Source organism: Elgaria multicarinata, chromosome 11 (assembly GCF_023053635.1).
Source record: "Elgaria multicarinata webbii isolate HBS135686 ecotype San Diego chromosome 11, rElgMul1.1.pri, whole genome shotgun sequence".
NCBI classification, from domain to species: Eukaryota; Metazoa; Chordata; class Lepidosauria; order Squamata; family Anguidae; genus Elgaria; species Elgaria multicarinata.
The window spans coordinates 48165793-48178272 of NC_086181.1; the positions used below are offsets into that span (position 1 = coordinate 48165793).

Consider the following 12480-nt stretch of genomic DNA (forward strand, 5'->3'; position numbering starts at 1 on the left):
ACCCTGGGAGAGGAGGGGGACACAGGCTCCCCGGAAGAAGGTCGCCTGGCCTGTTCACGGTGGGGGGGGGGGGAGAGGGAAAGTGCTGCTCCTGATGGGCAGCGCATGTCCCAGGTGGAAAAAGCGCAGGGGAAGGGGGAGGGCATATCAAGGGGCACCGTTTGGCATTTCTGGTCCCTGAGCCCAAAGACGCAGGCCAGGGGGTGAGGCTGCCCTTCCTCCAGCGCAAACTCTCGGCCTGCTGCCCTCCCGGGCAACGTATCTTTCAGTAGGCGGCTCCTTTTATTCAAAAGGCTCCTCCCAGAAGCTACTGGGACTGCAGGTACACCGCCCAGGCAGGCAGGCCACTTTAGCAGAAGCTGCCCCCGGCACGACACAGCGGAGAGGCCCGGAGAGGAATCGGTCTGCGGGGGGCTGCCCCAGCTCAAGCCCGGAGACGGGCCAGCCACAGCCACAGCCACAGCCGTGCCGTGGCTCCTCCGAGGCGGTTTGAGAGCGAGACGCTGCGCCAGGAGCCACCAGGGAGGGAGAGCCAGCTCCCACCCGGATCCCACTCAGGCTGCCTCAGTCTCCATGGCAGCCTTCCTGAATTAGACGCAGCAGCAGCTCTGGCTGAGTCGCTCCCTCTTCAAGCAGCGCTCCAGTGAGGGCCCTTTGGATGGGAACAGGTGACGGGCCAGCTCCTTCCGAAAAGCACATTTCTGCCAGGCCAACATCTCTTGACCGGATCTCAGGGGCTTGGGGGAAGGGTCAAAGCTGGCGCTCCTGCATCCTAAGAAGACCAAGGGTCCCTCCGGTCTAGCCTCTGGGTCCCACAGGGACGGGGAAACTCTCAAGTGCAACAGCACCTCAGAATCATAGAATAGCAGAGCCGGAAGGGGCCTACAAGGCCATCCAGTCCAACCCCCTGCTCAATGCAGGAATCCCCCCTAAAGCATCCCTGACAGAGGGTTGTCCAGCTGCCTCTTGAAGGCCTCTGGTGTGGGAGAGCCCACAACCTCCCTAGGGAACTGGTTCCATTGTCGTACTGCTCTAACAGTCAGGAAGTTTTTCCTGATGTCCAGCTGGAATCTGGCTTCCTGTAACTTGAGCCCGTTATTCCGTGTCCTGCACTCTGGGAGGATCGAGAAGAGATCCTGGCCCTCCTCTGTGGGACAACCTTTTAAGTATTTGAAGAGTTCTATCATGTCTCCTCTCCCTCTTCTCTTCCCCAGGCTACACATGCCCAGTTCTTTCAGTCTCTCTTCATAGGGCTTTGTTTCCAGACCCCTGATCATCCTGGTTGCCCTCCTCTGAACACGCTCCAGCTTGCCTGCCTCCTTCTTGAATTGTGGAGCCCAGAACTGGATGCAATACTCTAGATGAGGCTTAACCTTCCTGGGACTGGTGCGGACAGGCACAGCACCTGCGATACTGAAGGTAGCTCAGAGCCAACAGGGCTAGTAGTAGCTGGTTTCTCCAATCTGCTGAACCTCAGACACAGCGGGGGGGGGGGGGGGGCTCCATTTCACACTTTGACTCAACGATACACATTTCCTTGGTCTCCGTTTATTTCACAGGTTTTGCTGCATTTGGGGTCCTGGTAGAGGTCACCATATTTTGGGCAGCCTGATAGCAGACAGCTAGGAAAGTGGGAGTGGGCCAAATAAGAATAGAGGGCCTGGGGGGCAGGGGGTGAAGCAAGGCACCAGACCAGCAAGAGGCTTGCAAAGGGGGAGCTGGGTAAGAAATAAATACATGTGTTGTTGTTGTTACTACTACAATGAGCCATGCCAACCCAGCCTACACACACACACACACACACACACACACACACACACACACAGCCCGGCTCGGGCATCCGGCCCTTTCTCCAGAACCCTTTTTCCAGGCCTCGTCCCCCTCCCCCGGCATGCCAGGATCCCAGCAGAGCTTCCATCCCAGAGGAGGACCAAGAACGAGGCACCTGGGAAGCGGCCATTTTATCCCCTTGGGGCATCTTGGCACCTGGGGCCGCCCCCGCCCCTCCCACTGCCTGGAGGGCATGTCCTGCGCTACGCCGGGCCTCCCTCCACCCCGCCACGGGATTATGCCAGGCTCTCTAGCAGAAGCATCCAGCCGCAGCTGAGGACGAAGGGCAGGATAGAGAATGAAGGACCGGGGGGGGGGGGTTCCTCTAGCTCCCACCATTTCCTTGCTCCGGCGGAAACTGTCTCTCTTTTCCCCCTTTCACTTCCCGCAGCAGGAAGTTCGGCCGGCCGGCTGGCTAGCAGACAACAAGCAGGAGGCTGCTGGGTGTGGATCAGGCCTGGCCTTTCCCTGTGCGCAGCACCCCAGGAGTGAGGCATCCGGCCCGGAAGCCAGACTTTGCTCCCATCCAGGCCTCTGCCCTGCCTAGCCTGGGCAGGGCATGCTTCCGGCAGGCCGGTCCCTCTGCAACGGGCGGCCTTTGCCCTTCTGATCAGTCCCCTGCAGACGGACGGACAGGCAGGTGGAGTTCCACTGCCGCCCTCCCTCCCTCCCTCCGGGGTGTGACATTTTCACAGCGGTCTCCGCTGCAGGAGGTGGCCAGGCGCCAGGCCCCTCCCCAGACAGGCACTTGCGTTCCACATTTATTCACCACACAGGCATCCCTGGGAAACACTCGACCACAACGGCTGCGGCTGCTGGATGTTCCTGGGCCCAGAGGGAGGGCAGGGCAGGGCAGGGCGGTTGGCAAGACCCCCCCCTTCCCCCGTGAACAAGCCACAGAACTGGCCACTCGCTCCGACTGCGGAAGGCGGCAAGCTCACAGGCTCAGGAGCCAAACCAGCGGCGTTGCCAGGCCACCCAGCGGGCTGCCCTCCAGGCTGGAGCCATGCCAAAGTTGAGGACTAAAGGGGGAGGCAGGCAGCTGGCAGGGGTTCCTCAGTCCACAAAGGAGCTTCCCGGAGCATAACTGGAGGCCCTCGCAACCCCTCAGAGCTGGGCCACGAGGCCCCCGTGGCCTCATGCAGATGAGAGCAGGGTCGGACTCCATGCCAAGGCCAGCCAAGGCCATAAGGAGGCAAAGGTGCATAACGCCGGACTCCAGGGTTCCTGCTCAATCCCTTCTAGCTGCTGGACGCTTGCCAGGCACTGCCCACACAATTCACGAGGATCAGAAACTTGCTTTTAAAACAGAAAAAGTGGGGATGAGGGGAGCCCGACACAAAATCCATCCCAAGCACAGCAGTTCTTGTGCAGAAATGCCGAGTAGGCCAAGCCGTATCTCCCCTCCTCCGCTCCCCCGTCGCAGCCGACATGCGAGGGGAATGGGAGGCAGCCCCCGGACGGACGGACGGAAGCTGGAGCCTCCTGGGGCGGTCACAGGAGTTCTGAAGGGACAGGTGGTTGCTGGGACAGGTGGAGAACAAGCTTCCCTTTTGTTTGGGGGAAAAGCCCTAAAAAAAAACTTGGGGAGGAATGAAAATATCGGCATCACTCACTGCTCTCGGTTACAGACAGAAACTACTAAAACAGGCCCTGGGTTTCTCAGGCAGAGGAAAGCCCCCCAGGTCTGCAGAAAAGCGGAGGGGAAACGCGGAAGACTCGGGACCCTCCCCAAAGCCTCCCTCTCCCCTCCCCACGAGGTCTGGGGGAGGGGGGAGTTACATCCCCACGTTGTTGTCTGGTCCGGGACTTGCCTCCGAGGTCATTAACAAGGCACAGGGCGCAAGGGGGCCTCCAGCCCCCCACCCTGGGCTGCCACACGGAAGGAGGTGCCAGCTGCACTAGCTCCTTTGCTCACCCGCCAGCCAGCCTGCCAAATGCTTACCCACCCAGAGCCACCAGGACAGAAAAGCAGGTTGGGGCAGGCCCGCCCTGAGCAAAGGCAGCAGCCCCACCCTGTGCAGCGAGAGGAGCGGCAGGTCAGCAGAGGGAATCTCACCCCACGGAGGCCTGGAAGGGGAGACCTGGAAGGGAAGGCCCAGCGGCCGCTCGGCCTGGTTCGGGGGCAGGGAGGGACTCCACAGATCCAGCCTTCTGCTGTTCCCTCTGCTCAGTTTGGCCCACGGCACCCACCATGGCCCACGGCACATCAGCCTTCGGAGGAACAGCCAGGGTGTACAGCCACCTCCGGGGGCGTGTGTGCAGGGGGCCCTTCCCGACTCATCGCGAGGCCCACCGGATGAACCCCCCAGCCGCGCGACAGCCTCTCGTGTCGGAAGGGGGCCGGGCTTGCGCCCAGGACCCGGCCTTCGCACATCGTCGTCGCTCCCCAGAGCTTTCCCGCACCAACGGCAGCTCCACAACCCCACAGGCTCCTTCATTTGCACTAAGCGCGAGTGTCAACATGGGGGAATTGCTCGGGGACACCAGACCAGGGAAAGGGGCGTTGCCTCGCAATCCCAGAATGCAATGGGCCAACAGAGAGCCGGCTTTGGTGCGGCTCATGGGGCGACTGAGGTTCCCCCGCCTTTCATTCTCTGGCAGCAGCCCTCTTGGGCAGAGACCCCCACAAGGGCTGCCGGCAGGTTTGCTGACCCGGGAGGGTCTTGGGCGGACAACCCTTTGCAACTCAAGGGGCGGCAAAGAGGAGGGGGGCGCGACAGAGGCCCACCAGCGCCAGCCTCACTCTGCACGCTTTGTGTGCGCGATCGCAGGAGGGGGCACCGTCGTCACTCGATTAAGGCCTACATGCTGCAGTCAACAAGTTCACCCTAGCAACAAGCAAAGCATAGCGGAGAGAACGCAGCCCAGCACGAAGGAGGCCAAGCGAGGGGAGCGCAGGAGCGAGACCCGCCACAGCCGCAGGCCTCTGCACCACCCCAGATAGTGGCCTGGAAGGAGCATGGCAGCTGGGGCTGGAGGGAAGTCAGGGGAGGGGGCAGCCAAGGGAAAACGGAACAGGGCCCCCCTGCAGACTTAGGACATGAGATCCCCTAGGCAACAGTGAGGCCTTCCGTAAGGCAGGAGCCTCGCCCCTCCTCACGCACACGCAGGCCCGGTGATACCGCCCAGAACCAGCCGGGCCCATGACTGGGGAGCCACGAGGGCTGCTGACAGAGCAAGGGGCCAGCCCAGAACACTGCAGCAGGGGACCACGACACCAGCCCCACCCCAGACAAACAGGTGCTAGTCAACAGGACCTGGGGACGGGGGAATTCTTCCACCACCCCAAGGAAGGCCGTGAAAGGGAGCAAAATCCAGCTCTCAGGCCTCCAGAGAGGAAAAGGAAGCACGTCTGGATGCTTGACCCCGAGCAGGGAGAAAGAGGCACAGTAGGGCAACGAGAGGACAGGCGTCACCAGGCCCAGACGGCATCCGTCCTGGAGTTCTCAAAGAACTCAAATAGGAAATTGCGGACCTCCTCACAAAAATACGCAACATGTCCCTAAAAGATCTGGGATGAGGAGCTGATCCACCAGAGCCCAGGGGACGCCTGGGTCTTGAGAAAGAAGCCCAGCTCCAGAATGCTCCATGATTCCCTTTTGGAACTGGAGCTCCGCACCAGAGCTCACAAGAATGCAGGCTGCAGCGCAAGCTTCCCGGCCCAATGCACAACCCTGGAACGGGTGGAAGAGCGCTCAGAGGGCCCCTGTGGTCATCATATCCAGAGCATAAGACCCCAGGCCCGGCCTGACCCCAGTATCTGGGCTTGGAAGAAGACGAGTCCTCCGGGCTGACTTAAGGGCTGGAAATGGGCCCCTGCCTGCCCTTGAGAGTGACCAGAGAAGAGGTGGGCTTGGCGAGGGGACGTTCAGCCGACGGGTCCATCCTACCAGACAGGCACACACACACACCCCGGCCCGGCCCCAGAGCTTCATCCTGCTGTGAGCTTCGTTTCAAGCACACTCCGCCTCGGCCCCCACCCTGCGATTCCTGCTCAGACAAGGGCATCTCAGCCTCCCGCGCTCAATCACCAACCCTTCACCCCACGCGATGTCTCCAAGGGCACCCTGCCACCGATTCCAAGGGAAAGCCCCAACTGCCCCCGCCCAGAGGCAGGCGCAATGAGCAGCCGGCCAGAGCCAGCCAGCACCCCCAGGTCCTGGATGACTTTCACCTCCGAAGCAGAACTCCCCACCCCACCCCGTGAAAAGCAACTTTCCTCATTCGCATTCTGCTCACTCAGGTTGCTGCTGCTGCTGCTGCTCCTGGCCACACCCAGGGCAGCGGCAGGTTCCATGACCCACTTTCGTCAGCCTGCCTTTCAGGCGCGTTCAGTGGCACCTTCTGGGATGGAAATAAAAACCAAGTGTGGGAAGCTGTCTACAGTAAGTGTACGAGCTGGCCATCCAGCAATTACTCTGGAGAATCTGAACTTCCAAAAAAGCAGCCCCACTCCAGACCCCGCAGGGCTAGAGGGCAACCAGGGAGCCATTTCCACAGAGAGTTCCCCGAGAGCCAAAGGCCACATCGTGAGGTCACCACTCATGGCCAGAAACCCACAGCGGACGACTGATGCTGTCTTACTGTCAGCCGAGTGGGGGCGGCCAGGCTTTATCAGCAGCAGCGACCGTCCCCAGAAGAGTGGCAGGCTGACCCCTCCCATCATGCTGTTCTTTGCAGGCTCACCTATCGTCTCTGATGAGCGCCAAGTGCGACTCGCTGCTTTGGGGTGGGCCTGAATTACACAACGTCTCTCCCCAGACCCCCTTTTACAAAAGCTTCAAGAAGCACCTGGCCCTGTCCAGCGACTTCTCCATTCAGCAAAAACAGCCCGAAAAATTCTACAACCTACAGAAGAGAACCGGGTAGAACGTCTTTGCTTTGCTTTTCACTACCAGGGCACATGGGACTTCAGAATACCTGCTGAGAGGTTGCCCAATTCTTTCCAGCCATTTCTTTTTCTGAGAAAGAGAATCATCCAGTTTGTCAACAAAAAAATCCTCCTATTGTGCAAGCAAAGCAGATTGTACTAATTGCCCACTTTGCATCTTTTAAGAGGGTGCCTGTTCGCCATGCACTAGTAACACCAAGGCTACGCTGCAACAGCACTCTCTAAGTCAGCCTTCCTCAACCTGGGGCGCTCCAGATGTGTTGGACTACAACTCCCAGAATGCCCCAGCTGGCTGGGGCATTCTGGGAGATGCAGTCCAACACATCTGGAGCGCCCCAGGTTGAGGAAGGCTGCTAAGTGGGGCTACCTTTGAAGAGGGTTCAGAAATTTCAGCTGGACCAGAATGCAGCCGCTGAGATGCCGGTGGGGGGAAGGCGGTCGGAGCACATGAACCCCTCCATACTGCACCACTTGCACTGGTCGCCACGATTTCTGGCTCCAGTTCAAAGTGCTGGTCTTGCCCTTTTAATGGTACGAACCAGATTACTTCAAGGTCTGCCTGCACCTATGTCAACCCACCTGAGCTTTGCAATCATTTCCCGAGGCCCTGCTCTCGAACCCAAATGAGGGAGAGGGCCTTTTCAGTAGTGGACCCATGTTTTGGGAGCTCATCTTTACAAACTTTCAAACAGGTGTTGCTTCTGAGTTGCTTTTCCCTAAAAGTATATTATGCTGCTGCTGTTTGAACGGATACTCAAATTATTTTTTCTATTCTTAATGCTGTTATGCAAAATTCAGTGTTGCTGTTGATTGCTATAGATGTTAAGTTATTGCTATTGAATCCCTTGTTTTTTGATGAATTTGTTTTTATTAGATGTTGTGATTTTGTAAACTGCCTCGTAAGGTTTTAGCCCTAAAAGGCGACCTATATATATCTTACTAAAGATTTGGAGGGGTCTGAAGTTAAAAGTGAAGGAACACAAATACATCCCATTTAAAGAAATTGAATTCTCTTGTCCCAGGGTTCAATTTTATTGCAAGTTATCGATTGAGTCCTTGTGGATGAGAGTTCCACAGGCTGATCTGTCTCCATTGCTCATAAAGCTCCGTTACACTTTATAAATAATAATGACACGCTGAACAGTCTCTTTCCCTTGGAAAGCTAACTTCTCAGGTGGTTTTTGAAAAGGATCCCATACAAAAGAATGCTTAGATTTCTCTCTCAGAGTGTGTGGCAAAGTCAATTGAGGAACACTCATTTTCAGAAGCTTTTCATTTTCTGTCTCTTGTTTTCTAGTTAAATAGATCACTTTGGTCCAAAAGGACAGGAGACACACAAAATAGATTGAGATGATGGCTATTGTACCAGCATAGGTTGGTGTAGGGCTGTGCATGTGGAGTTTCACAGAACTCTTCATCAAGAAGAAAAAATGCTTTCTTTCGCCTTTGAGGAGCACTTATGAAACTGAAAGTTTGTACATTCTGGCACTAAGATGCTATATTACATTATTCCTTTGTCATGGTTTCAAGAAAAACTGTCTTCCCCTAGTTCACATCACTCCTGGGACGAATCCTTATTGAGAGACACAAAGAGAGTGAGGAAGCAGATCAGCTGAGGTAATGAGGGCAGGGGGGAAGTGCCCCCGTTCACTCAGGACACAGCATTGTGCAATCTCCCTGAGGTGATGCGTGATGTGAAGAGGCTCCCACCCTGAGTGAAGAGGCAAAGGCACAGCCGCTTTCCGAAAGGGCTTCACTGGCTCCCGGTTCTGCTGATGGAGCACAGATGAAGCTGCCCAACTGGCAGCAGCCAATAAACAAAAATAAGAAGTGTGGAAGGGGGTGGGGGTGTAGAAAAGCAATTCTGCATACGAGTCTGATAAGGAAAGAAAGCAACAGGTGAAGACACCCCCTCACAGTGGCACATTTTCATAGAACAATCCAGCCCCTGTGCATGACCAACCGTAAGAGCTTCTGGAGAGGCTGATCTTCCTTTGGATTGTTAGGAAGAGGAGCCATTCCAGAAACTCAGAGCTCCCTCGCAGAGGCCTTGTAGCAGGGCCCCCCTCCATGGGCAGCTGAGCCAAATCCACGTACGTCACAAAGGTGGTACGGGGAAGCAGGAGCAAAACCACTTACCCGTAACCCACTCCCCAAAGCCATCCTGCCACACAGCCAGCGAGAGAGAGAGAAAAAATTCTCAAAACTGCCTGAGAAGTTAGCATTCCAAGGGAAAGAGAGCTGTTGAGCAGGTCATTATTATTTATACAGTGTTAACTGATACGCGCAGCACTAAACAGAGCTTGGTGAGCGAGACAGATCCCTGCCTGACAAGGAGCTCTCAATCTACAAATTAACACAGTCCCAAGCGAGGGAGGGAGGAGAGGCAGGCCTCTTTCTCCATCCCTCCAGTTTCTGGGTAAGAAACGGTGAAGGCTTAACTAGGTTGTTGGGGCCCCAAGGGGTTCAGAGCCCAAAAGGCACACCTTAAAGAAGGCCCGAAAATAGATCGGCGCAGCAATTATCCAGAGAACCCCGTGGCTAGCTGAATAATGAGGGTAACCAGAAAGGCGGTTCAAAGAGGATCGCGGTCAAGGAGTGAGGTGTGCGTGCATTCGTGCACCAGAGAGGAGACAGGAGGGCAGGCCAGGGAACACGGAGGATCAAGTTCTGGAAGAAAACTGTTCAGCCAACTGCTGACAACCCCAGAGACCAAACCAGCCTCAGCCCAAGTCAGCCAGTCGGAGTCGTTTGTGAGCTCAACGCAAGTTTAAGGACTAAATAAGCCTTTTCTTAATCAACAGGAGATTCCAGCGTTGGACAATTGGAGCCTTTCGACACAAGAACCCATGAAAGCGGAGGGAGGGAGTGGGGGGGGGGAGAAAGTCTGCTCCCCCTCCTGTTAGTGCAATCTGGCATCTACCACATCACATACTTCTCCACCCCCCTCTGCGCCCCACTCCTGCAGAGAGTATATGTAGGCACGCACAAGATAAGCCAGCCACCCCCCACCCGCCCCTGCATCTCCCCCACCCCCACCCCGTTGCTGGCGATGTGGTTTTCAATAGCACTTCTCCAACCCGCTGATCCTGAGGAAAAACAGGAAAGGAGACTGCAAGGAGAGCAAAGGCAAAAAGGACCGCGGCACTTGGGGGCGGGTTGGTGGTGTGTGTGTGTGGGGGGGGAAGCGTAGCAGGGCGTGTGTGAGGAAGAGGAGGAGGGGGAGGCAAATAAAGGGGGGGCCCTGCTCACTGCCACTCCGCCCCTGCTGCAGGTTGCAAAGGAAGGAGGATGACACTGCACTGCACTCGCCCTGCAGCAAAAGGAGGATCGAGGGCCAGGAAGCGACCTGGCGGGCGGGGAGGGAGAGAGAGAGGGAGAGACGCCCCCCTCATGCACCCCCCCAGTCACAAAATGGGGGGAGGGGTGCAAGGGAGCCACCCTTTCCTCCCCCTCCCCGGTGTAAAATGGCAGCATTCAGAGAAGGGGCGCCTGGGAGGAGCTCGGGGGGGGGCTCCCCTCCTCACAGTGCACGGGGGCGGGGGGCCCTCCTGGAATGGGCACCAGGGAGGGAGGGGGGAGGACGACGACGCCCCCCCTAACAATAACAGTCACCTCCGCCGCCCCTCAGCCCCTCGCAGCGTTGACCCCGGTGACCCCGCCCAACCCTTGACCTTTGCCCCCCGCTCACCCTGAGGGCGGAGAGGTCGATGTCGTCGAGGCTGCGGGCGGGGGCCGGGTCGGCCATGGCGGCGGAGGGGGGGCTGCTGCTGCTCCCCTCCCTCGCTTCCTTCCCTTCCTCCTTCGCTCGCTCGCTCTCGCTCTCTGCTTTCCTTCCCCCTCAGTGCTGCGGCCCCATCAAGCCGGCTGCGCCTCCGCCTCCGCCTCCGCCTGGGCCGCCGCGGCTCCTTCTGCCTCCTTCCTCGCCCGCCTCGCTCTGACTGACTGACTGACAGGCGCCCGAGAGGGAACGGCGCCGCACTGCGCACGCGCCGGCCCGAATGGGCGGGGACGAACGCGCGCAAGCGCATGGACGGCGGCAGCCACCGCAAGGCACTGCGCACGCGTCGCGGCGGAGGGCGGGACCCTTCCGCGCCGGCGCTCAGGCGAATAATAACAAGTGCAGAAGAGGCAGACGCCCCGACCAGATGGCACGCGAGCGCGCTCGCCATTGGCAGCCGGGTAAGGACGGGACGGGGCGGCGCATGCGTAGGAGCACTAGTGAGCCGCGCCAAAAAAAAAAAATCCGTTTCGTGACAGCATGCGCAGAAGAGTGGCGGAAGTAGCGGGGACCGAACAACCAAACCTTACTAGGCGGAAACGTATTGAAGTCCCGCTCTGGGAATGGTCGAGGGAAGCGTGGCGGAAGTCGAGTAGTCGGCGGGCGGAGGTCCCAGGGCGCATGCGCCGTCGAGCAGATGGCGACCCGGCCTCTCCCGCCTTTTCCTGACAGTGTGGGGGTGGGGGAAGGGCGACGGCGCCTCGTGAGGCGGCCTTTGCCTTTTACCTCACGGGCGTAGTGAGGCCCCCGCGGGCGACGACAGGCCGAAGCCTCGGCGCGAAGCCCCGCCCGCTTCAGTTTCCCCGCGGTGTGTCTGGGGCCGCTGGGCGTCCAAAGGCCCCACCCCCAGCCCCAGCCCCAGCCCCGCCCCCGATGCGGCCTCCGCCCCGGGCTCCCTTGGCGGACGGAGGCGGCTTTGGGGTCGGGGGTGAAGCAAGAGCAGCCCTTGCTGTGCTTGAGGGGCCCCTGCCGGGTTTAGTCTTGGCGGGGGGGCGGGGGCGGAGACGAGGGGCCCCGGCGCTGCGGCTGCTCTCGGGCAGGGCAGGGCCCGGCCTCCCCCGCTCCCCTCGCCGGCCCCCCAGGCTCCGCTCCAGGCCCGCCCTGCGCCCCGTCTTCACCGGCTTTCGGGGCAGGGAGCGCGGCCCTCCGCCCGGCCCCCCCCCTGCCCGGCCTTCGGAGGAGCTGCTGCTGCTGCTGCTCCTCGTCCCGGGAAGCAGCAGCAGCAGCAGGGCCTTCTCTGTCGCGGCCCCCCAACCGCCGCCCTGCCCTGCCCTGCCCTGCCCTCCCTTGCCCTGCCCTGCCCTGCCCTGCCCTCCCTGGCGCGGGGCGGGAAACGTGGTGGTTGATCTGACGCGGGCGCTCCTCCCTGCAAGCCGTGCACTTGGGGTCTCAGCCCGGCTCCTCGCCAGGGAGGGCTGCAGCCAGAGCGGGTCCGCTCCTGGCAGCCTCCCTGCCTCTGGCCTGGCTCGCGCTTCCCCCAAGCCTTCTTAGAAGTCCGTTCAGCAGCGTGGTCTGCACACCTCCCCACGTGGGGGGCGGCTTCCGAAGGTGGAGGCCAAGGTCCCTGGCCTTCTTACGGGATCTTCTCTGAGAGAAAGAAGGGTTCTGGTCATGGCTTTGAAACGCCTCCTAAAAACGGTGTCGTTTTAAACAAGCCTCCCCTGGACTGTTGATTTATTCTGCTTTTATTCTGTTTTTAACGTTTCAACCTGGATTTTTATGGTTTTAGTTGTAAACTGCCCAGAGAGTTTAGGCTGTTGGGCAGTGTCAATATATAATAAATAAAATTAGTTAGATGTCCATGAAGCAGCTCCGACCCCCACCCCACACACACAGCAGACCCATCCCTCCAAGCCAAACCCCGCCAAGGCTGGCTTTGCTCTGGGGCAGCCCACGGGGCCACGGCCTCCCCGCTACTGTCCCCATTGACAGCCACAGAGAGCAGGGTCTCCCCACCACTTCTGGGGTGCTGGCC

General features: G+C 59.1%; 2 protein-coding genes across 11 annotated transcripts in view; one reads left to right on the forward strand and one right to left on the reverse strand.

Moving 5' to 3' along the window:
* MINK1 (misshapen like kinase 1) overlaps positions 1-10661 on the reverse strand; it is a 42703-nt gene extending 32042 nt beyond the window's left edge. For 6 of the 10 annotated variants that reach the window (XM_063138082.1, XM_063138078.1, XM_063138076.1 and 3 more), the window contains exon 1: positions 10416-10660. In XM_063138082.1, coding sequence (XP_062994152.1) covers positions 10416-10472 — 57 coding nt within the window. In that variant the 5' untranslated portion in view covers positions 10473-10660. Of the gene's footprint in view, positions 1-10415 lie in introns of all 10 variants that reach the window. The other 4 variants (XM_063138081.1, XM_063138080.1, XM_063138073.1 and 1 more) reach the window with 1 other exon arrangement.
* Positions 1-12480, forward strand: part of LOC134406585 (uncharacterized protein C17orf114-like) — a 70197-nt gene that overhangs the window by 30266 nt on the left and 27451 nt on the right. The gene's annotated exons all lie outside the window — the stretch shown is intronic.